Below are 26,734 nucleotides of genomic sequence, written 5' to 3' on the forward strand. Positions count from 1 at the left end.
TTCTGCTTGGTCTCGCTCTCTCTCTCTCTCTCTCTCTCTCTCTCTCTCTCTCTCTCTCTCACTCTCTCTGTCTCTGTTGAATTTTCCTTCTTTTTCACTTTCTGCTTGTCTCGCTCTCTCTCTCTCTCTTCTCTCTCTCTCTCTCTCTCTCTCTCTCTCTCTCTCTCTCTCTCTCTGTCTCTGTCTCTGTTGAACTTTCCTTCTTTTTCACTTTCTGCTTGTCTCTCTCTCTCTCTCTCTCTCTCTCTCTCTCTCTCTCTCTCTCTTTCTCTCTCTCTCTCTCTCTCTGTTGAACTTTCCTTCTTTTTCACTTTCTGCTTGACTGTCTGTCAAACTTGTGTTTGGGCTCTTTGGTGGTCTTGTGGCAGACTCCTGATTTGTCAGAATGCACAGCTGCTTTGAATGCTAGTTAATGGTCAAACATGCCTTTTCCCACATAATGATGTAATTATAACATCTAGATTACGGATGATAACCGGGCAAACCCTTGAGTAGTTGCTTTGCTGATGTATCCGGGTGAGTATCTGACTCATTTCTTCAACAGTCGTCTAATCTAGTTTTATTCTGAAATCTAAGATTGGAAATGATTTATGAATAAACTGAATTGGGGTTCACAAGAGGTTCGGCTAACCTTTACTCGCCCGAGCCTGTTTGTAGTGATTGCATATTACTCTCTGGATCAAATCAAATTAATTTCTCCACACTTTATCAAATATGAACACCTGCTCAATGCGTCTGTATAATAATCATACAACAAATGATTTCCTCCAACACAGCCAAGAGAGACAGTACGTTCAACAATGATGACTTACATTTCAGTCTGTTCTTCACACAAAGCGAGACAATTAAGTTTAACATCATATGTCCTTTGTATGATTCTGACACTTTTTTAATGCTTTAAAATATATACAGTATGTACAGTATAAATACGTAAAATCGTGCCGGTTGTTTACATTTTATGATCAAATGCGATTTTTGTGATGATAAAGCAGTTGAACAAATCTCAAAGACTTTAAGATTAAAGCCATATCTAGAGATCAGAAAATCATAGAGGCTCCGCCCCAAAACACCTTAGCAACAGATTAAAAATCACTCTGAACACCTTAGAAACCACATAGCAATGCCCTATCTGTGTTTGTTAGCTAGATGTGAGGATGACATCATCAGCCACTCCTTCAGAACTTCGCTGTAAAGTCAAGTCTCTTTTTATGTAGTGTTCAACATTTATTTTCTAACACTCTCTGAACGAGTCGAAGGCTTCACATCAAACAGAAATGGAAGAAGCAAGTCTAGAAAAATAACAGAACACTTCAAACACAGGGCCGGTTGTTTCCCTCCGAGTATTAGCAGATAAGACAGGAGATGACACAGTAGAGAACTATATGTGTGTTTGAGCGTGGACATCCTTGATCAATCTGAATATATTTACCATCTGTTTCAGAACTCTTTCAACAGTGTGTCCGGTATTGTAGATGGCGTCTACGTTTGGAATAGCAGATACTGTACTGCCTTAGACAAAAAACAATAGTTTCACTATTCTTTCTGTAGTTTGCTATGTAAAATATTTTTTGCCCTTTTAGTTTACATGTAATGTGACGTTGTTCTGCATTGATAAATGGGCGATCAAGTCCGGGCCATAAGGGGCCGGGGCTTGGGAATTCAGATTCTTCTTATCGATTCTTAAAGATTGCCAGTTTTGATTCCACAGTTGAAGTAAAATATTTAGATATCAACCTGTATGGTCATTTAGCCTGCTTATTGACTTTATATATATATATATATATATATATATATATATATATATATATATATATATATACTGTATACAGTATATATTTATGATCACTGTTTTGTGTATATTTTCTAAAATAAACATGTTTTTTTCTGATTTATTACAATTTGTATTTTCATATTTGAACTACATCATGATCAAACACTAGTTATTATAATGAAGCTATCGTTAATTTGCGGTTCCTGTGCTTTAATGCAAATACTTTAGTTAAACTGTGCTTACTATAGTAAAAATATAGTACATTGTTCATTGAGATATCAGCAGATCTCGTAACGTGTGTACTTTTCCGGAAAATATGCACACAGGATCTGATAAGAATTACATTTTCAAGTATCCGTTCCTTTCGATTGCGATCCGATTCCTAGCCTTCCGATTCCCATTCCAAATTGGAATTGATTTTTGATTCCCGACCCTACCCGGGGCCCTCTCCCCAGACCAGGGGCGGGTGCTCCGAGTTCGGAGGAACTACCCTCTACCCGGGACAGCACGCCAAATACGCACACTATCCTGCGAGGTGAACTTGTGAACTAGAGCAATTCTTAGTCAACCTTTAGAAAGTTTTTTTACAAAAGGTTTTCATCTAGTGATAATAACACAGGTGTCAATGGTTTTAAAAGCGCATGTTTAAAAACTAACGGCGTAATGTTTTAAAAAGCCCCTTCTCCATTTGTTGTCTATTCTTGCTTCTGATTTGTGCATGGTGTCCTTAGTTTACGTCCATAAAGCATGTCATTTTCATCTTAAATAGTGTATAAACGTGTATAGACTGAGGTTTTTATGATGTCTGAATTGGAATCTGTCGGCCGGGGTTTGGGAAAATATAAATAGATGGCTGAATATATGGGTAATGAATACATTCTCTCGTAGTTTACATCGACTGCAGATGTCACATCCATAATGCTTGAATTATTGTAAAAAGTGATATTGCGCCTGTGCTTACTTTTGCAGGATGATTTGTGTATAATAAGTTTCATGAGCAGATGTTTAGCATTTATCTTACTAGGCTAACAAAAGCTTTTTGCCAGTTATTAGGTTTTGCATTATTCTCTTGAATTGCACAAAAAGCAGCATTGTTGTGTGCGTATCTATATAGTTAACATGATATATTGTAGAGTTGATTTAGTCAGATCATCTTCACCTGCCCTGTTGTGTCAATGGTGTACGTGTGTGTGCGCGTGTGTATCTCTGCACCGAACGGACCGGAAATGTCTGAGACAAGGTCAGCGAGAAGAAACGAGTGCACCTTGTTTTTTCCCTCGTCCTCTTTTTAGTGCTGCAATGGCCAGAAAATCTTCCCTTCTCCACCCAGGTGTTTTTTCCACTGGATCGATCTAGGCCACTACAGAACCGTCATTTATCAAAGTTGATCTTACTGGATCTTTCGGCATAGACCCCGTTCCTACAGCAGAAGCCTTCCACCAGCTGCGCAACACACACACCTTCACCTACAGTTGTAGCTTCGGCTTTCCAGGAATAATGAAGTGGCGTCACACTGCATGTAATTACGCTGAGCGTTCACGCTGTGTTAGACAGTGGAAGCTGGGGTCAAGGGGCCGTTGCTACAGGGCCGTGCCAGCTCAGTGCCCGCCACTCGCTCCACGGTTTGTTTAACGCTGTTTAATGATTAAGTGTGTGTGTAGTTTTTGAAAGTGTATGAGGGACTGTAAGGGAGTGTGTGTTTGTGTCTGGGGATCTGCGTTCTCACAAATAGTAAAACGTGTTGTAAACTGATTTTTGTGATTCTCTGTTTAAAAATCAGCGCTTTACAGGGTTCATCGCGTATATTTGATCCATTAAGTGTGCGTACTCGCAGTCAAGAGTCTCCATTGGGTGTGCACATATTCACTCTCCGTTTAGTGCCCATTTTGTGCATATGCAATGTTTGGGTGTAGGCTTCGATCATTATCTTTCGTATAAAACCCATGACGTGAATTTGATGATTTAATTTCATAAATTTAAGTGGTGTATTTTTTGCATTAGGTGGAGAATCGTGTAAGGATGTGCAGTTCCATAGTACATTCAATCTAACTCTTATGTTTCTCCTAATATTCCTTTGTTGAACAAAGAGTACAAATAATCTTGGAAGGAGAACATCTTACTCTCATAAGGACTATTTAAGAAGCAGGACATTTAAGTTTAAGATTCTCAACGCTGCCTAAGAAAAACAATTGAGATATAAAAGTGACTTTTCTTAGTCACCGAGGGCTCCAGAGAGAGTAAGAAAGAGACAGAGAAATGGAAATTCCTTCTGTCTGGTTTGTATGACTTGTACCATGAGGTGTTAAGACTTCACCGTGACTCACTTTTTGGAGTTTGATTCTGTGAAATGACTGTATAGATGTGTGTACATGTGTGTGTGTTAGTGTGTGTGTGTGCGTGAGCCGCTCCAGTTGCATTGTGGGATGGTGGCATTAGGACTCTGAGCTGAAGTGAAGGTTACACATTTTACATTAATAGTCATCGCCAAATGCTACTGATGCAAGAGCGTTTGTGTCTGTATGTGGGTGAGTGAAAACGTCCAACTGAGTGGTGTGTGTGGGAGTTGAAGATGTGTGTGAGAGAGAGAGAGAGAGAGAGAGAGAGAGAGAGGGTCATTGTAAAGCATTTCTTTATATTACCCAGCGGTCTCTTAAAAGCTCCATACAATGCACACGCACGCACAAACACACACACACACACACACACACACACACACACACACACACACACACACACACACACACACACACACACTTCTGAACTCTAAACAAATGCACACATTCACCAATACACAGAGCTTATACATTGACAGTCTTGCATGGCTTAATTTCAAATTGTATAAATAATGTTACATTTTAAATGTTATTATTATCGACCACCTAAAACCCTCTTTGTTGGGTGTAGATGAGCAAGCAAAATTGTATGTGTCATTACATTCCTAAATGCAATGTCAAGTGCATGTTGCATTCTCAGCTTTGCAGCAAGGGGGCGCTACAGCGGGCATTAGCATTACTTGTCTGGTGTTCAGGTCATGAAGAGAATATAGCTACCCAAATACAGTAATCTGGTTTAACGGCACATTTAAAGATAACTCTATCGACCCCTCAATGTTGCCGTCACGGTAAAGTAAAAGCATTCGTGCTAGGATTCACATGTTTATGAGTATGGCGATATAAGATTTGTGCATTTGAGGACATTATTGCTTCAGTGTGTGTGGTCAGTATTAGGTGTGTTTCTGGCCTGACCGGTTACTGTCGCTTGTCATCTGTACGAGAAGATGGCCATGAATTTGCCAGGTGAAATGTTCCCGGCTCAATATCTTTCCGAACAGTTTTATTGTTTTCCAATGCAAGGTTCAATTTATTGATAAACACTCTCAGTAAACTGTTTGCTTACTTATAGTACAATTTCTCCAATATTTTTTATCAAGAATATAAGTATAGAGTTTTGAATTTTATACTGGGAAATTCTAAATTTGGAACATAAATATTGTTTTTATAAGCAATATTAAAGAGGAGAGTTATAATGAGAAAATATGTCGTGTTGCTCAAGGAAATATGCCTTTTTTTAGAAACATCATGTTAGCTTTTTCTTGATTTATATATGCATATATTTACTAGAGATGCACCGATACAAAATGTATCCGCCGATTATTTAGAGTGATGTCTTTCGCTGCCCAGACCCTAAAGTTCTAAAGATTTATTGAATATTTCTTTACTTTCTGAATGTTATTAATTCATATAATCACTATTAATATAACACATCAAACTGGTGATGTTTCTTTACATTTTCTATATACCCAGCACAAATTCATTGCATTTCGCTGTCCTCTTTCGATTGACAGGATATATCGGCCCTGATCATTGGCTGTTTTTACGGTAAACCTATCAGCCGATAACCGATAGTGTGAAAATGGCTTTTATCGACTGATACGATTATATAATGGTGCATCTCTAATATTTACATATACTTGCTTTCTTTTATAGTGTTTGACTATAAAAGTTGTTGAAAAATATGAATGCAAACTCAAAACTGATCATTCTGATCAATAGACTGTGTTGACGCTTATAAAATCTCTCACTTGGCTAAGTCATGAGATGGGAGTTTGGACATTGTACAATGACAATGCACTCCAGATGGGACATGCTCTTCAGATTATTCGTTTTGGACGGGCAGTAGTTTGTCTGTGCACATTTTCTGCGGTTTGCTGTTGAGCTTTTCTAGGACCAGATGTTAAATTATTTGAATGTTTTTCTTGGTGTGTTTTGATGGTATAACCCAACAAGCTGAGGAAAGTCTCTCGACATCTCCTGAAGTTGATTCCAATAAAAAGAAAACAGCCTTTAGTTGTACAAGTGATACTGATTTCATAGTTTCATTATGTTATAATATTCTCCACCCGATGGATCTGACACTGCAACTGTTGCTTTAAGGACCCTTGAACATCCCAGGTTCCCCTCTGACCTCTGCTGTAGTTATGACACCTCTGCCCGTCTCGCTCTCTCTCGTGCTGTCTGTCTGACAGATGGTCAAAAAACCCAACACTCGTTTTCTCCTCCATATTCTTTCTCACCTCTTTGTGCCCATTAGACTCCAGCGGAGAGAGAGATTGACCAGAGGGCCGAGCGTATGCCGCTTACACTCACAAACATACACATTTACATACACACACAGACGTGCATGAAATGCTGCTAATTTTAACCTGCGGCAGCTGTTCACCTCCTCAACTCCATCGTGATGCAGCTGAGACAGATGTGTGTGTGCTCGCGGTCCAGTGTGGACGAACAAGTGGGATAGAGAGAGAAAGTTTATATAAAGCACCTTTGTGTTGACTATCTATTGTTATAGATATATTTTTGTATATCCGTGGCCAGAACTGATATCTGTTTATTGTATAATTTGAAATCAATTAATTGTAAATTATATATATATATATATATTCTGTATTATCTAATTAATATTAATAAATCAATTAGAATGATTATATAATTTACTGTATCTTCAATGAAACACTTGAAACAATGATCAGTTCGTTAAAAATAAAGAAAAATCAGAGAGAGCAAAGTATCTTTAATTTTACTTTTTGTCTGTTATCAGTGATATTTGTTGGGTGGATTGTTGTCGTTTGGTTTGTGTCCATTACGTTGCAAATCAAAAGAGAAAATGACAATTATAAAGGACCTTTTATTTGTTAGTTATTTCTTTCACTGGAATTTCCAAAAACAGGCTTTACAACACGGCTATTTGGTTTGTCATATTTTTCATTGAATTTATGGCAGAAATAATTGAATTGTAATATACTCTTACCCCGAAATAAAATTACTAATAAAGTCAAATAAGATTTTGGCTTGTGTGCTAAATCCCGTCTTTGGAGTTTTCTTGCATTCGAGCAGGTGCGCTATCGTCTTTGTGAAATATAATTTTAATAAACCTGATTTACTTTAGGGCTGTTTTGGTGTTTGAAGATAAAATAGCAATAATGCACACCTGTGACTGCACATTATATATTAATGCGGCACGTTTCTTTCTAATGTTGCCTGGCAAATATAAACCGCCCACAGTTACATTAGACTAATGAATTACTGCCTGAAAGTGTTTGTTGCATTTTACTGTGGTTCAGGGGCTTTACGGCCACATGACCTCTTGTGGTTTATGCTTTGAGGTAACATGGATGAAATCGTTTTTTTTGTGGTGTGTGTGCAAAAATCTTTGTGTTTTTTCAGAGTCAGATTTGAGCAGAACGTTTATGGTGATGCCTTAATGTCATATTACATATTGTGGGTTAGAAAATTGGCTTCAATCACACATACATTTATTTAGTACATTTAGGCCCGGTTTCACAGACAAGGCTTAGCTTAAGCCAGGACTATGCCTTAGTTGAATTAGGATATTTAAGTCACTTTTATGAAAATGCCTTACTGATAAAAACATTACTGGTGTGCCTTTTGAGACAAAACAATGGCACTGACATATTTTAAGATATTTCAAGGCAATTTATTTTCAGTTTAGACAGCTCAAACTTTCATTTTAGTCTGTGACTAGGCTTATGGCTTGTCTGTGAAACCGGGAAATAGACTTTTTTAATAAATGTATTTACACATTTCAAATTGAGAGTATCCATTCCCACATGTAAAAATGCTGTAGCGTACTACTATAGTATTCCATAGTATAATATAGTAAACCATTCTACTACTACGATTTACAATTTTTACTACTACAGTAAACTGTCATCGTTTACTATACTTAACTATTGTAAATTGTAGTGTATTCTAGTATATTCTAGTAATTATAGCTGAATACATTTAATATAGTATACTGTAGTATCAGCTTAACGGTTTCATCTAAAATTGTATTAATATTTTATATTTAAGTATACACTATTTTTGTATATTCATTGCATCAACTTAAATTAAAACTACTAAACCGTTATTTTATCTTTGTGGAGGCCAGCCGCAGCTGCACATCTAGTTTACAATCCATCAATAACGGTCTGTCTTGTAAATCTATAAATAGAAAAAATCTTGTTGTTCATTCTGTCCTTTGCGTACTCCAGCTTTAATCCTCCTAATAGCATGGCCTTGTAAACTTACTGTACTGTTTAGCGTATTGACGAAATGTTTTGTCTACTACTAGTATGTCGCTTTGGATGAAAGTGTCTGCCAAATGAATAAATGTAATGTAAAAAATGTGTGGGCCACATAACGTTTCTTTATGTTGTTGCCGTCTTTAGTCGTCTATAGTACTATAGCATCCTACGGTCATTTGTTATCTGCATTTTCTTAGTCTGGTGAAACTACAGCTTCAGTACACACACACACACACACACACACACACTATTTCGTCAATGTATAGTAATTTGAAGGGACATGCTCCTCTCTCAAGAAGAATCCCATTCAATGGCCCTGATGCTCTTCATCTTTGTTTCTCTCTCTCTCTCTGTCAGTCCGCACAGGAGATCTGAGGTGCCGGGTTTATCTCTCCGTACATTGTCCTTCTGTATCTTCTGTTCCGTCTCTGTTTCTTCTTTCTGTCTTTGGTCTAGGGAAACCTCCAGCTGCCCCACTTTTGATTGACAGCTTTGTGTCTGTAACGTTCACCACCCCGGCCCGGGCGATACATCACGGCTAAATTTGATCCGAAGTGCCTTGAAGACATGAGCCGGGAGAAATGTGTTAAGGTCGACTTAAAAAGCAAGTTGTAACCTGGTTTGACATATTTAATAAAGAAACCGGATGAAAAATATAAGGCGGACCTCAATGATGGTGAGTTGGTATGCATTGTTGCATCAAATTAATCGCCTCGCTTGATACCGAATGGCGGATAGGCCGCTCAAATGCATTTCTCTTTCGCTTGTTCGTCTGTTGGCCGCACTCAGCGTCGTGTTTGATCAGGCCGCTTCTGACTCAACACAGCCTGTTTGAAAGCTGCCAGTATGGGCCGTCCTGATTACACGTGTTTGCTCGTCTGCCTTTGAGAGATTTGGATGCGTTTGTAGTCGTTGTGTGTTAACTTTTGTGTAGCTGCGGATGTTTGTGTGTGGGAGTAAAAAGCTATTTGCTTTGGCAGCGCAAGCAGACGTCCCTCATTGAGAGAATCTTATGGAAACATCCAAGTGGATTGTATTTTGCATGAAATAAATGAAAACAACTGAAGCCCGTTGAGATTACGACGATCATTAATACAACAAATACTGCGTTCTGCATTGTTTCCTCCCAAAGTCCCATTATTGTACTGCGTCTCTCTTTTTTTTGTAAAATTCCATTAGTGGTTCCCATTCGATTGCCATTACTTTAATACAGTTGTTTATATACTGTGTTATACTGTTTACTTAAGCACATATACCAAAAATGTAAAAAATATTTCTGAAATATTGAAAATATGTCAAATGCATGCATGCAGTATGCTCATGCAAATGCAGATGCTTTTTATGCAAAATAGCTTACAGTGCATTTACCATACATTTCATATTGTATTTTTGGGTTTCTGTTTCATAGTTTGGATAGATATAGCAAATTTTTTATGTTTTTAACAACAGATTTCAGTGTTTTATCATTCTGAATGCAAGAAGGACAGTTCCAACAACCTTCAGGGCTGCGGTCGCTCTCGTCTCTTTCTCTTCACGTTGCTAATTTAATCACTTTCTGTCACGGCCAGTAAAACTGTCACCGTAGTGATCCCGCAAAATCACTCTGGCTCTCATCTTCTCTGTTGTTCCCTCACGAATCCTCACAGTGCCGCGCGTCCCTGTTTACTTTCACACAGAGGTATGGACAGCCAGGGTCTCTCACAACTGAGATGAATGCCTTTAATACAGCAGGACGAGGCTTGTCGTCTCATTACAGATAACACGACTTTGCAATTGACCCTATTTAGTCTTTTATACAGTTACTTGGTCTTAATGTTTTTGATTTACTTGTGCACATCGTTCATAATTTCTGGTATTCATTTTGGTATATAATGCCTTTTTTACATTCCAATGAAATGATGGTTTAGGTATTAAATATTTTCTCAGATTGCCTCAGATGATGTGAGTAAAACGGATGGTGAATAGTTTCATGTTGTCTTAAGTTAAATGATCTCTGCATGATGTATTAATGTCATCATCTTATTTTCTGGAGTTTTACTCTACAACGCAATGGTTTTGCTTGTAACATCTTTATGGCTTTTATTACTGTTGTTTGTTGAGTTTACTGTGTGTATACAGTGTCGTTCATGGGGATAAATAAACAGTCCAGTTATTTGGTATGAAATACTCCTTAGGAAAGAAAAAGAGCTTTTGAAAGCTTTTAAAATAAATCATAGGTGTCATTGTGTCAGGTGTGTGGAGGTGCTTATTACATTGACTTGACACAAGGTAAACACGTGGTAGGGATACAGTAAAAACAGGGAAACTGACTGGTCAATGAATTGAGTTAAAGATGGGGTGGGATACTATATCATGCATTCTGACTTCTTTACACAAACATGCTGGCTTTAACATGGTCAACTTGTTAAAAAAACGAGTCGGACGTGTGACGTAGAATTTCCAACTTGCTTCGAGGTAAGTCAAACTGAGTCATATATTTGTGTTTTGCTGGCAATCGGTGCTTACGTAAATTTCATAATGTAAACAACACAAAGGGATTAGTGCGATGATGTATTGTGTGCTGGTGCTGTAGTTCCCTCCCCCCGCCCGCCTCCAGCAGCTCGTCTGTTTCAGGAAATAATCGTACAGCTGTATCTCTCTTTTATAAATTTGATCAAACTAAATACTCTTCGAAGATTCGACGTATGCAGCACTACTGCATAGAGATTAATATGAGAAACTCACCCCATCTTTAAAGGTTTGGACATTCCTGCTCATTCTGTGTTTATTCATATTTTACACATTTCACGAATATAGTCAGGTCATTCATTAAGGTATCCAACTTTTGTCTAGATCACTTGACATTTTCTCATTCACATGAGGTTTGATGCGTCTGTTGCGATGGTGGTGGCTTTTGCCAATAGTTGTGTTTGTCAGAAGCTTGATGTGTATTGAGTCACAGTGACGGGTATCAGCATCTCACACGTCACTCCGTAAATAAACTGTCAGCCTCGCACGCCCCTGCTGGACCATCTCACTTATGATTCTTATTCATTCATTCCCACAAGACTCAGCTCCTGAAGGAATAATCCTTCTCTGTCTTTCTCACTTTTTCTACTTCTTTTTCGTTTCTTTCTTTCCCTTGCTCTTTCTTTTACTCTTTTTTTCTTTTCCTCTCATTCTCCTTTTTCACTTCTCCCTCTCTTTCTTTCACTCTCTCACCCACCCTTTCTCTTTCTTCTCAGTCTCCCTCTCTTTTTTCATTCCTCGCCCTCTCCTTTTCTAGCTCTCATTCTCCCATTTCTTTCTTGCTCTTTCTCTCTCACGCTCATGTTCTTTTTAGGTCTCTCTCTCTTTTTCTATCTATCTCTCTCTCTCCTACTCTCCCTCCTGGGACTGTGGATCAGACGCAGTAGCGATAAATAAGTGTGCGACTGCAGGAAGTGAGTGAAGCAGTAGATCTGATGAAGCTCCTCACAAGCCTATCAAGTATGATTTATGTGGCGAGCGTGCGCGTACAGGAGGAGAGTCAGAGAGGAGGAGATGCTCTAGAAAACTTTGAGCAACAGTTGGAGTCGGTCAGAAGCGCTGCTGAGATATTCCCAGAGGGCCGCGGGTGCAGGTGGAGCGCACAGCGGCTCGGGTCATCAGTCACAGCAGCCGTCTTCACACCTGCTCTCATTTGTTGGGCGTAATCTTCTCCGAGCGACGCATTTTTCATCCTGTTGTTTGGGGACTTTATAAGCACAGGTTATCCCAAGATTAAACATTGTTCTCTCAGTTTGCTCCGGGGAATAAAGAACAAAAACTAATATACGAGGGAATTACAGTTAGGGTTGAACGATATTTCTAGTGATGTGCTAATGAAATTTATAGTTTTTATGACCACGTATTTGTTGAAACTGCATGAAATATTTATACTTTTAATTTGTCATAAAGGGGGATCAAAGGATGGTTAAAAAACAGTATCGCTTAACATCTTCACATGCTTCCCTTACTTTGAAGTTTTATTTCTTCTTCAATTTGTCATGCCTTTCTGCTTCAGTATTCTTTCTAGTGTTTCGGCTCGTATCACCTTCTCTCTTGTTATAAGCTTCTGTGTGTGTATTCGGATGGCTTTGTTCATTTATTTGTGTGTGTGTCTCTTATTGATTTGTTTTTATATTCCATCTCTCTATGCCGCCTCCCTCCGGCAGTTCCCTTTTGCTTGCTTGAGACTAGTTTGATAACTCACAAAAAGGGAGCGAGAAGTGAGAGATCCTTGTTTGCTATGGATTTAGATGGATGGTTTTCTGGCCATATGGATGGATGGATGGATGGATAGACGGGGCTGATGAAAGAGAAAAAACAGTAGACGGGATATTGGTTCTCGTGGAGAGACCACATGCCCTGTTGGCAGTGACCTGGCCCTAGGATAATTGTATATCACATCGGCTTTACAACGCATTATTTTGTTGTTTTTGCATCAAATTTGCTAGATGTATGCGAAGCTCATGTGCATTATACAGAGCAATAATCTGTTTGCTATTCACTGCAATTTAAAGTAGTTTAACCAGCCACTAAATATGTTGGAAATTGCATTGCATCATATATAAATAAAGTAGCTGTCATTCATTTCAGTGCACACATGCCTCACATATATGTGTAAATATAGCCATCTAATTCGTATCTGATTGATATCAAAGAGATGTTTGTTTATAATTTCACGTGATTATGGGGTTTTCTTGGAATGATTCTGAAATGATACACGGGGGCTTCATTTGGGTACCTGGATTTTACAGCCACATCACACCTTCATAACCGGACAGAATAGTTGAAAAAATCTTGTAAATCATGAAAAATGTGATTGAATAGGAATCCCTTTAAACTTCAGAATTTAGAAGCAAATAAGATTTGTAAAATCTAGAATAGGTTGTGTGCAGTCACATGGTTTTATTACGCACGGTGCGCGGCTAAAGGGCATCGAGTGACTTTCCTCACAAACTCAAAGTCCCTGTTTCAGGATCTGGACCAGGTAAGGCCAAATTTCTGTCAAACCTTCTTGCAATAAATACTAGATTCCGTTGAAAGAATAAGCCCTTATTAAAAGGAGAAAGATAAGCTTTTCTTCCCAATAGAAGTCCATTATAAGGAAACAGCTTAATGTATCAAAACAACAACCACGGAAAAGTGCTTGTTCTTTTTACAGTAGCTAGTGTTCAAGTAAGGTTTAACAGAAATGAGTTTTTAAGTGGTCGTTGTTTCTGTACGTTAAGCTGTTTCATTATAATGGATTACTGTATATGGGCGAGATTGATCACTTTATCCGTTAAATCAGGACTCGATCTTTGCAGCACCATGACAAGATTCTCGAGCAGTAAATTTGAGCTCACCTGGTCGTTGTTCGGGTACTTTAAACCTTGTTAAGAGTCTTAGAAAGTCGTCCGGCTCATCCCAACCGCAGATTCAGGTTTACAAGCCACTTTACAAGCCACTTTTATCTCAGTCAATACTTGCATTTTGCCTTACATGGTTTGATCAATCTGAACAGTCAAAAACGACCCAAAACACAGGTATTCTGAGTTTGTTATAGTGAATTCCTATTGAGGAAATCACTTGCTGCCCTCCATCGGCGCTTCCCGCAGTGCCGTGACGTCATGTGCACACGACCTGATCTAAATCTAAGGAAGCAGAACTGTTTGTAGTGATGGTTGTTGTTTTAGAATTTTCGCAAGAAATTATTTGTTTGCATATTTTCAGTTGTTGAATTCCTTTAACCCAATTTATTGTCACTCCAACACCCTGCGATTCATTCAAATTCTCCTGAAAGTCCAGAACCCAAAGAGAGACAGTTCTTAAAGTCTGTGTTTTACACAACTTTGCTTTGTAAGCCGTAGACAACAAAGCATCCCGCTGGTTTTGGAAGAGAGCCAGCCTTAAAAACATCTCATGCATTTTCTCTTACGTCATGCACTTTTTAATGTGGTGTTGTTGGTCAAAACTAGAATCTTAATCCATACTAGATGGAGGCTGCTATGTTCTTTCTAATGTTTCATTCCTATTGGTAGTCGACCCACAGTGGTGCGGTTGCCGAGCGACCGCCGCATGCTGATGTGGAGATGTGTTTGTCTTCAGCCCACGGTGCACTGGGTCAGTGTGACAGTGATGGATGTTGACCCGGGTGCAGAGTTAAAGAGCTCATCCCTGACGCCGGGGGTTCTTTCCTGCTGAGAGGGATACTGTGTCGAACAATCTGGGGCTTACACACATGCACTTGCGCGCACGCACATACAAAACATTCACACCTGCTGCGAAAGGCCAGTGAGATGTGAGGTCCAGCCATCCACACATTATGTGGCGCACCCACAGCTGTTAACACGGTGACCTCACACACACAAACACACACCTCACGCTTATCGGATCAATAATAATCACATCAGAGCGAAATCATTGGCTCTGTCTTTGAGTGGACCTCTTTATCGACCATACTTCTATATTCTCCGGCACGCTCACGCTGTGTCTTTTAGGGTTCACACAAATTGGTGCCATAAGGCTATACAAACCATATTGAGTTATTTCAGAATGAATTTTAGATTGTCAATTGTATAATGACTAAATAGAAATGTCACACTTTTTGACTAAGTCAACTCCAATGGATTTCTTAAAAACCATCAAAGTGCAATTCCAACATTGTTGGGGTTAAAATATATAGATAGAATGGGACGCTTATAATGATGATTTATCATTTGAGCTGTTGTGTCAAGAATGTGTATGTCCGTTTGACATAATTTGATATAATCGGACATAATTTGACTTCAAACCACATGAAGGTTATAAAGTAACCTGCGATATTATGTTAAACATAACAGAGATGGCGATAAAGAGGTGAAAATGGCAGCTCGCAGACTAAATAATAAAAACTAGAAATATATTAATCTTTGAAATATCCTCAACTTTTTCCCATGAGCGTTTTTATCAATTACCTGCTCTAAAGATGGTGTTTTCCAAGTTCTGCATGAATGAAAGTTGACTGGAATGTCACAGAATCACGGCACATGTGCTGAGTAAAGGAATTTTTAAAAGTGTGCGAGTCTCGTTCTCTTCCGGCGGTTGTTGACAGTTTGCACGAGCCTCATTGTGCCTCTGACGAGAGTCATTAATTTAAGATGGAGTCTGGCCTTTGACGTCCGCTCGACTCTGACCGCACCGTTACACTTGCAAATATTAAAGTCTCTGGTCATTTCCATACGCGTCTCGCACTTCCTGTTCCCAGACTCCCTTTCAAATGCTAATGCCTCGCTTTTATAGCCTGTGGACTGTTGTAGTGGATACGTTCCTCTTCGCTTTCAAAGCGTTTGCCGGGCAATGACCGACGGGCTCAGACGTCCGCATCTCTGGCTGGTATTCCCGAGAGTCCCGACTTTGAATTCTGCTCGGGGCTGGAATGAGCGCCAACACATCCAGATAGCAAACTCCACTATGAAAGATGTTAAAGATGGCAGACTGCATTTCTGACTCAAGGAACATGGGAGGTTGTCGTCTCCAATCTGGTTCAAATATTATTCTGTCATATTTCTTCTATTTTACACAATAAATATATACATACAGTACATAGATTGATGGATAGGATATTGATGGATAAATTCAAATTGTCACACTATTAACCATACATGTACATGTGTGTGAAAGTGCATGCAAACTTTATTTATAAAATATGACATCTCAGACATGAATCCTCTGCGCTGAAAATTAAGGACCCGATCACTCATTTGCTCAGCTCCTGGTCAACCTCGGTGTAGAGGTGCAGAACATTGTGTGCCGTGATGTCTGTATCTGTATATTGATTTATGGTAATTTCTTTTAGTGTTTGTTAAAAGCGTTTCCTCTGTCCCTCTTTTGAAAGGGATTAAACCTTTGAAATGAAATGCCAGAGGTTAAATGGCCCTGAAGTGCTTCAGCAATGACAATGAATTCATTCGTGAACAGGCATGTTGACCAGAAAGTTTCTTTTGCATCATTTCTGTTTCAACTTCATTGGTGACTCAATCTGAGCTCAGCGTTTATTTCTGTGAATTCTTGCATATTGCTTTTGAGCAGATGTGCTGGGTTGTGCATGTCTTTGCTATTGTTTATGAAATGCACACAGTGTGCCCAATCGATGTGGATGTGTTTTCAGTGCTTCTTTTTTTAAATGAAATGAATAGGGTCGTTTGAACTTTTCTATTATATTATCCCTTTCATTTAACACGATCAGTCTTGTTTCTTTCACTTATATTTCTTTCAGTTGCACTATAATGTTTCCACCGTAGTGTATTTGACTTTGCATGCTTGTGTTTGTGGGGTATAATGGTGATGCACTTTCACTTGCTTGCATAGGGCAAAATTATTATCTGATATTATTGTGCCTGAAACATATGTATTTGTGTAAATCTAATTTGTTTATGTCTATTTGTGTGATATGTATACAAGCAAACACAGTCACTAAAGTACGATTGTGAGTGTGGTATTTCCCCTTCGTCCACAACAATCTCAACGACATACGCCGAGCTCAAGCCAACCTCGGATCTCACCAATTTAGGGGGTCCTCATTGCTAGGCTGTACGCTACAGAAACCTCAACTCTCGTGTCTCACTAAACGGATGACATCGAATCGACATCTCCTCCATCCTACCCCTTCCCCCTCATCTCTACATCCATTAAAAAAATTATCTCTACTCTCAAAAACGAGAGTGGTTTGGTCTTTGCTCCTGAATTTTTATATATATGCACACAGTTCTGTGCAAAAGTCTTAGGCACATTAGCATGTTTACCCTAAAAAAATGTTTTTAGCCTGTGATTTATATCTTTTGCTCTAGTGTTTAGTAGCACTTGCCAGTTTACGATTCCAAACATTTCTTCTGCCACTATTTTAACAATCCAGGTAGATTTTGGTATGCAAAAGGAATCTACAACAGGTTCACATAGAGATCTGGGGTCTCATTTATAAACGTTGCCTACGAGGCTGTAAACGTGCGTACGCCACTCTCACGTGAAGGTTATGATATGTGATATGCGAGAATGTGCGTTTACTGTTTAAATGATATCAAGGAGTTCGAGGTGCATTACAATTCCTCTTAAACTAAATTGCATATTTTTGCAATTTATGTATAAGGAACATTTCTAGCGAGAACAGTGATCAGCGGTGCGCACTTTGATAATATAGTGGATACTTCATGATCCGATGGTGGAGCGGTCCATTAGCTCATGTCCTGCTCATGTCTCGTACCGTCACGTGAATGAAAATATGCATATTGAAATGATACGCAGATGACGTTATGCATAGTTAAACTAGGCATTTTAAGCTCGATATATGGTTATATCGGAGACTGGGTGGAGATACACGTACGCACAGTCTTTACCTGACTGGGATTTATATAGGGATCTATGCGCAGGTTCCGGTGGACTTATTCCTGGCAAAATATTCCTTGGCAAAGTTTTATAAATGAGACCCCTGGTCAGGTTTCTTCAAGCATATTGGAGACACTGCCACAGTTATTCTGCGTTTAAAGCCAAGCTTAGTCTGCCTCAGTCTTTTTTGCATGTCATAATAGACAGACTCGTAATGGTGACCAGAGCTCTGTGTGGAGCACCGGCTGTTGTCAGACTCTTAATGCATACAAAAATCTCCCCGGAGTACAAATAATGGCAAAATAAATGTTTGGAAATGTAATCTGACATTTTATTCTGACACACTACACTGTCTACATAAATATCTGGCTTAAAACATTTATTTTGGGGGGGGATACTGACGCTTGCACAGTATACTGTATATTTCATTTTTTTCTGTAAAGCCACTATGGATGTGCACTTTACAAATGAATTCAGGAGAGCGTTTTTTCTTTATTGATTTCCTTCTGTCAGTTCTACTGATGCACTTGCGACACGACTTCTAAAACTTCTAAAAATGAGCTTGTAATATAGTACATTTAGATATCAAAATTCTGCCATGGTTTTTTCTTATATTGTTCTGACGCCAAATTGACATGATATAACAATACACGGCTTGTAGATTCCTAAAACTGAATACGGTTTGACCGCTGTGTTGGACGAAACATTTTCAGGGTTTAGATTTTGTTGATCTAGTAAAGGTATTTACTCCATGATACTTCACATTAACAACAGTTCATATGTGTGGAATGAAGTGAAAATGTCAGCTAGTAATCTCTCTCTCTCTCTCTCTTTCCATCAGCTCCTGCAAACGCTCAGATCGTGCATTCTGGTCAGGCATGTGTGGTGAAGGAGGACAACATCAGTGAAAGAATTTACACCATCAGAGAAGGAGACATATTAGTCCTGCAGTGTCTAGTGAAGGGTCATCCGCGGCCACAGGTGAATACAAACACACACCATAAAAACCAAGGGCGGATATAAGGCCTAAATCTAACGTTTTTCTCCAGATATTAAAAAATGTGGGGCTAAACAGTCTAACATTGAATTTCTTCCATAATGATTATGTTTTCTCTGATGTCTTTCATAAAGTTTTATTCTAGGCTTATCTCATATAGGAGCTTATCTCATAGGAAAATCCCATATATTCATATATTTTCAATTGAATGTGTAGAATTAAGAATACGTTTATATGGTAATAATATAATACCCACATGTAATATATTTTATGCTATTTGATTTTATTACTTATTTACACGTAAGTATGCTTTGCGTGTCTCTGCAGACTAGTGATGGAATTATTTATTCCTCCCAGTGACTTGCATCTTTCAATATACACAAGACCAGTGGTCAATATATATGGCTTGTTAGGATAGCACAATATTTGGCTGAGATGCCACTTTTTGAAAATCTGAAATCTGAGGGTGGACAAAAATTCTTAATGTTGAGAAAATCGCCTTTAAAGTTGTCCATCAGAGGCGCTGTATCAGTTGTTGCTAAGAAGAAACAGGTTTGTTTTTTAATGCTCTCTATTGGCTTAACGCTGTAATGAGCTTCCGAAAACGGTACTTGAATGGATACCAAACTTGAATGGGTAATTCCCTAAGAGCATTCAGCAGCGAGGAAAGTTTGTAGGTGTGTTTCCGGACACTATTGTTCGCGATTTTGCTGCATCCACTCACAAAATGGAAGTTGATACGGCAGGAAATTTAAAATAAATCCCTTCATGGAACATGATCTTTACAGCTGACCCCATAAAATGGTTTAAAATGAATGTGAAGGGGATGAGAACACAGAAAAAACGTAGGGATTCTGACTTGCGAGCTTTTAAACAGTAGGGCATCACAGATTTGTGATGCATCACGATATCATGAAGAAAGAAATTTCATTTTTCCGCACAACACCAGTAAGCACACTTTAAAGCAACTTTGATAAAAGTGAGCAGTTTAATAAAACAATAAGCCCCAAGAAGCAGTTGGTGCATTTTATAACAACTAAGGGTGTTGTGGCACGACGTGAAACTGAATGATATTTAGGCTATGTAATACGTCAACCAATCCGAATCGAGGACCAGAACTGACCGTTTTATAATCAATGTTACCTGACGGCTTCAGTGGGACTCTTTCAGTCACCGACAGGATGAACTCCTCGTTGACGTGCTGCCTACGCCGATGATGCTTGACGCAGTGGTCGGAGGCGAGGCCGGGGAAATGAAAGAAAGAATCCTATTTTTAAAAACTAAATAAGAGAAGGCAATAAAGTTAAAGCGAAAGCAACCACAAAAGCTGCTTGGGGACGTTTTAAGCAGTAAAACAAGTGGGTATACCGAGGGTATTCGTAATATAGATCTACAGAAGTCGTTATATGCAAACAGCGTTATGGAAAAGAAAGTATACGACATATACGTGCCCCGATTACACCACTGGTGCCGGTCACATATTTGCTTATTTCAAGTTTTTTACTAGTTCCCTTAAAATATGTATTCTTATTCAAAACACCCCTTCCGCAGACACACCGGTGACCCGTACCTGTCCAATATCCTTATTTACTGTCCTTGAGACAAGTGAATGTGTAGCAGTCGCGTGTGTTTGTGTATGTGTTATATAAGGTACGAGCGCGAGGTGTGAATGTGTGACTCCCACAGGCACTCCGTCCACTGGTATCAGATCACTTCTTGAAGACCCTCACACACACACACAACCCCCCAAATACCTGTCTACATGTATTAGCCCTAGATGATGCACCAGCAAAAATACCCGTTCTAAATTCCATCAGTTTGTCCTCTTGCAGTGCAGAATTGAGTCCTCAGAATTAGGAAGATTCTATTCTAAACCATGACGCGCAGTTTCCATTAAAAATGTCAGGACGTTGCAATGAGAACAGACTTAATATAGAAGAATAATATAGAGTGGGAATCTAGTCACGCTGTCTGAATATAAACTAATGAGAACATTACTGGATATCCCATTGGCTGGTATCGCCCGCGGTGCCGGGATTTCATGGTTCACTAGATAGTGTGCATGTGTATTTTTGGTTGCGTCTTTATGGCTTATGAATTGAATGTAAGTAGAATGTTTTGCCCTCCATATTGATAAAGTATAAAAAGTATAGAAGCATGTAGAGATACAGGGCAAAATATCAATGGGGATATTTCAGATTAGTGGTGTAGGTTTGAGATATAGATAAAACAGGATATATAGATAAAAACAGGTATGTTCAGCTAACCTTGAACACCAAAAAAGTTTCTTTAAGAACATTGGTTGGATTATAATGTTGATGCGTAAACAGACTCGCTGGTGAGCAGTAGCAGCAAAAATACAAATTCTGTCATCATTTATTCATCCTCGTGTCATTTACAACTTGCATACGTTTGTTCTGTGGAATACAAAAGAAGAACAATTTGGAAATATATGACAGTATTTTTGTTTTCACACCGTTGAGGTCAATGGGATCCAATGTCGTTTGGTTACCAATTTCTTTAGAGTTGTGCATAAAGTAATACAGATTTGGAATGACGTGAGGATGAGTAAGCGATGAAATAATCCCTTCAAGGGGATGCTATAGAAGTCTGGTTCTTTGCATGTGGATGGAGTTAAAGATAAAATGATGTTTTGTTGTAGTTTACATCACTGTCAAAGCGGATGATGAGTGTAACCACTCGCTGCATATGGGAATCAAACCCACGGCCTTTAAATTATTAGTGCTAAAAAGTGATGGGATTGGCAGTAAAAGGACGATGAGGACACAGTTCTGTTGTGTTTGTGAGCTGCATCCCACAGGGAGTTTAAAGTTTCTCGCTGCATTGGCGTTCTCGAGCTGCAACCGAAAACATGATACCCCCTTGCCTTTCTACCACATCATATTTTTTCCTCCTTTTTGATTAACAGAGAGGCAGTAAAGGTCAGCCGTCTTCATGATGCTGTGTTCTGCTGTCAGAATGCTATCGCAAACACACCATGACCATTACGCTCTCAACCCATTTGTCATAGTTTTAATGTAATTATGGGCTGCGAGAAGACACGGATACAGTGTACACTCATACAACTGTCAAGATGGAAAGTTCCAAATAAACTGAATGAGTATATTTACTTATTCACAAACAGTTTAGAAATCAATTAGTGAGACTTAGAAGTTTACCCAGATTATTATATACAGTATATGTGAATATGTGTGTGTGTGGTTTGACTTTAAATGCATATATACACTGAAATTTTACAGATTTCTTTACGTAAAACAGTTTTTTTTACAGTTAAATACAATCAAAAACATAAAACTACAGAAAAAGACCACACATTTACAAGAAAAACGGGGGGGAAGTGTAATTTTTCAGTTAAAATCCATTATATCAGTTTATTTCTGGCGGCCAGATATGTTTTTACTATTTTTTTGAAATACAGTCAAAAACTGTAAAATTACAGAACAAGGGGGAAAACTATTAATGGTGAGGAAGGCGGGAGAAGGAAGGAGGCGGAAACCGGCGGACGTATCACAAACTTTAATCAAAATAAACAAACAATAACACGGACATAAAAGACATACTTCCATAAAAAATAAACACAAACTTAACATATGTCCTCTCTCGTCAACAGTCCGTTTAAGCTCCCGATCTCCTCCGTGAGATATGCAGCACAGCTGATTCCAACTATCCCTCACGACACCATCCCCGCCTCACGGCTCTCGTCCCGCCTTCCTCACCACAAATATCTATCCTTGTATCCTATAATTTTACGAAAAATATAAAAAATATTTTATGGTATATTTCTGTTTTTCCAGTTAACTGAATTTTTTTTATTTACAGATTTGTATATTTCATTTTCATATTTGCATTTATATGCGTACAGATGAGCACTGTGATCAAATATATTTTTTATATTGATTGCATTTTATATTTCCTGAATTTACAGTATAGTGGCCACAAGTGAAAATTGAAATCTTTGACCATTATTCACATATATTATTAAAGATGTATTAAAAGTTTGAATGCAAGTTGTGTACAGTATATGTGTGCTTTTAGTACATTTATCTGTATTAGTATAAAACTCATATTTCCTGATATGCGGCAGTTTATACTTTAACCAAGTTTAGTGTTTTCTCCATTTAGTACCATGCGCCTTACAGTTTGATGGTGAGATCTAAGCTGATGGTGAAATAAAAGCAAATATTGTACAAATATACACTCCAGACATCACTTTCGGCCACAACTGTTCATATAAACACATTAAGCCAATGAATTACATCTTGTGCTTTTTGTCACGAGTGAAGTGTTTTGTTCTTAAGATGCTGTTTCAAAAGCCCTTCATTCTGTTCCTTTCCAAATGGATTTTATTAGGTCAGGTAAACATGAGACCAGCCAAATAATACAGGGCTCCCTTAAGACCAATCGTTGACTTGTTGTTCAGGCATCCCACAGACTGCGTGATTTAGAAAATGTGTAGTTTGGCAGATGCCTACTATGTACGAATGGTCTGATACTTGAATAGAGACTTAAATGAATCAATAGCAATTGCTTCTCATCTCTGCTTCTCTCTGTCATCTCCAGTCAGGTGTGTGTGCTCGGTTTATACAAGCGGATGGTTAAGGACAATGAGTCTGATGGAGTGTATATCTGATTTTGAATCAGGACAGATTGTTGACCTTCTTTCTGATGATTGTGATGATGTTGGGTGACTTATCGGACCAATTCTCGTTCTTGTTTCTTTTCTACTAAACATATTTGAACTATCACCAAAGAGACCATACCGGTAAAGAGATGGAGGTTGCCTGGCAGAGCCCAGTGAAAGGAAATTCATTACGGGTTGGTCTTCTCAGCAAAGCAAACACATCACGTGTAATGTTTAATGCATTCGGGACAAGTTTAGTATGGAATCTGCTAAATGTTTTATGCTTCCAGCCGCGGGTGAGCACATTGATCCTTCCGGCTGGTAAAATTAACCCTCTGTTGTCAGGGAACGAGTAACATGTCAGGTAAATTCAGGTCAGACTTGCCACGAGAAAATAGCATTTCTTAGTGGTCGCTCTTTTAAATCTCCAGAGATGTCTCTTCTCACTTATCAGCTGAGGTTTGATTCATTTTTATATAATTTAATTCAATTCAATTTTATTTATATAGCGCTTTTCACAATTTGCATTGTTCCAAAGCAGCTTTACAGGGGAAAAACGAACCCCCTCCCAAAAAAGGGTAAAACACAGAACATGAATAGTTTAACTTGTTTTCTAAACACCTAGTAAATAATATCTCCTGGTGGTTTATTTAGCATATTTTGCATTAAGTGAATGCTTGGCTGAAAAGATGCGTCTTTAATCTAGATTTAAATTGGGCGAGTGTTTCTGATCCTCGAATTTAAAGTGTTCATTTAATTTAATTTTGTTAATTAGTAAAACAAATTTTGTCATTTGTACTTGCATGAATGTATTACTCTTTATTTACTTCTTTTTAGTGTTCAATTTTAAATCGTAGCGGTTTTGTTTCATATTTATCTTTCATTCCGTTGGGAAATAAGAAATAGACACAAATTAGGGAGATCAAAGAAAAGTTAAACTAACGAAGATAGCAGAATTTAGATTATTGGATCTTGAATTTGATGAAAAAATATTCCAGAGTTGTTCTAGAATTGTTAAGACATAACAGAGATTGTGTATTTAAGGTCACCGGGAAGGTCTGGTGTAGTTGGAGGTATAGCTGCTCCACGCGGCTTACGGATCACATCCTATAGCGTTTCTGTCACACGGACGCCGTCCACTAAATGTGCAGCTTTTAGTAACACAATAGGACCCTAAATGACTTTTCTGAAAGAGATCCTGCCCCGCACATTATTTATTCATACCGCTGGTCACTGCAACCTTGGGCTCAGATCAGAGAGCAAAGAACAAAGACGAAAGAGAATGTTAAAGAAGTTTGAGATGATGCACGCAAAGGGGAGGGGGTCGTCCGGGTTCGGTTTCTGTCCTTGATAGTTCAGATGAGAGGAATCGATACCGTTCTGAAAACAGAAAGATCAGATGTAAAAAAAACATCTGACCACTGTCTGATGAAGATGCGCAAGGTCGTACAAAATAACCCCAACAAAGATTGAGAGAAAATCTTCAGGCGTGGATGAGGAGCAGAGCGTTGGACAAGCATGTGCTCTGAAATAATATTATATAAAAAACTTATTAAGGTTTGATATGCACACGTTTCTTTTAAACTTTTCCTATTGAAATAAGAAGTACATGACAGGACATGATAAGCTCATCGCATGGGAAATCCAATAGTGATGGATTGGCTGGTTGTTTTTGCACTTTGTCCTCGCTGTAGAAGAGTACGCTTTTCCATACACTAGCTGTAAACGAAACGTTATAAATCACAATTATATTAAATGTACAACAGACAGAAACTTGCTTTTAAAGTCTTGCATAAAATAAACACAGCAAAACAATAAACGTAACATTGTGGATACATTAGTTTGGTTTTATTAAACAGATTGTAATGTAAAAAAACGGCTTAATTATAAAAATATATACTTTGACATTTCTGTACTGTACATATTTGTTTCTTTAAGTAATATGCATTCTACAGTACGTGCTCTCATCCATATCTTTGATACTTTGGAGGAGAGAGATAAAACGTTGTTACTGTGAAATGACAATAAAGATATTCTATTATGTATCAACATGTGATCCATTTATGTAAGCTTGAATATAATAACTGATACAGAGAATTTGTCAGGTTAATAAAAAAAACATGTTTTGATTTAAATAAGCTTTATATTGGATTATTGTAAAGTATTATTGTATAACTATTTGAAATGATTCTAATGAATGGTGTATATGAAATTGTCACAATATAGTACGGATGCCCGCTACTATTCAAAAGATGTCCCTGTTCTTCTCATGTTATCCCTCTCAACCATTTCTCATATTTCTTGTGGTTAACAGTTCTTGTGGTTCAACTTTGTATGTGATCCTTGGAAAACTACACGAAATTTAAAGCTTAAGGTCACAGCTATCCTTCGGTGAGTCCTGCTCCTAAACTTTGTGGCTTCTCTGACTTCATCATAATTCTGAAACATGTCTTCCTCGCGCGGATCTCCTCCGTCATCTGATTCTGACTGGGAGCTGAGAAAATACATATAGTATTAATGATGATTCAGTATTTAAGCAATATTTATTGCTTTTAAAAGCCAAGCGATGTCTGTTTCTTTACAGCAGCAAACCGTATTATATCAGAGATGTAAACAAACGTGTCTTGCCGGGAACTGTGGTCAGATTTATACAAATTTGTAGTTTAAAGGTTAAGGTTTTAAAGTGCAGAACATCGTTGATAAACGCGGTGTTACAGTAATATGATATTATTCAGTATTATGAATAATATGAAAAGTGCTTTTCCATTTTACTAGACGGGGGCAGCTGACGGTCTCACAGTGCTGACGAACATTGTTATCCGGCGAACTTCACGTAAGCAGCGAGTACAAAATTTTCATCGTCTCCTCTGTCATGTTCACAGCCCAATAGGTAGAGATGAATGGCTTCCGGTGGGGCAGCGGATGTTGTCTCGCACCCTGAGCGTAAACGCGGAAGTGACCGTACATATTGTGCATTCCCTTCTTTAAAGAAATCACTTGTGATTTATATTCATGAGGCAAGTGAATAAGGTTTACAGTGTAGCCCCGTCCCCATCTTTTCAGATCATTCTTACACGCCTGGTATGAGGAAAGAGTGGAAACAGCATAGAGGATAAAGGAAGATGACGGGCGCTATGGTGAGAGACAGAGAGCAGAAGGAATATTAAAGCAGTGTGGGTAAAGCCCCCAGTGGTGGAGCGTTCCAGAAACCGAGCTTTTTTATTGGCACCTCAGTGTGCGCAGCATCAAAATGCATTACACCGGGCGGCTTCGCGCAGAAGCGCTGTTTAACAGCCTCTGATTGGCCACGAGAGAAAAGGAATTAGAGGAGGAGGGTGAGACGAGGATGTTTTAAATTGTAACAGATGTCTCGCTGTACCTTTGGTGGTTTGG

At 38.5% G+C, this 26,734-nt stretch overlaps 1 protein-coding gene across 1 annotated transcript in view; it reads left to right on the top strand.

The window, feature by feature from the left end:
- The window catches only part of mdga1 (MAM domain containing glycosylphosphatidylinositol anchor 1), a gene marked incomplete at both ends in the record, with an annotated part of 131,773 nt that overhangs the window by 14,615 nt on the left and 90,424 nt on the right, over positions 1–26,734 (top strand). Inside the window, one exon of the mRNA XM_079473932.1 lies at positions 18,544–18,683. Coding sequence (XP_079330058.1) covers positions 18,544–18,683 — 140 coding nt within the window. The remainder of the gene's footprint in view (positions 1–18,543; positions 18,684–26,734) is intronic.

This window comes from Barbatula barbatula (assembly GCF_947034865.1).
Source record: "Barbatula barbatula genome assembly, chromosome: 14".
In the NCBI taxonomy this organism is placed as follows: Eukaryota; Metazoa; Chordata; class Actinopteri; order Cypriniformes; family Nemacheilidae; genus Barbatula; species Barbatula barbatula.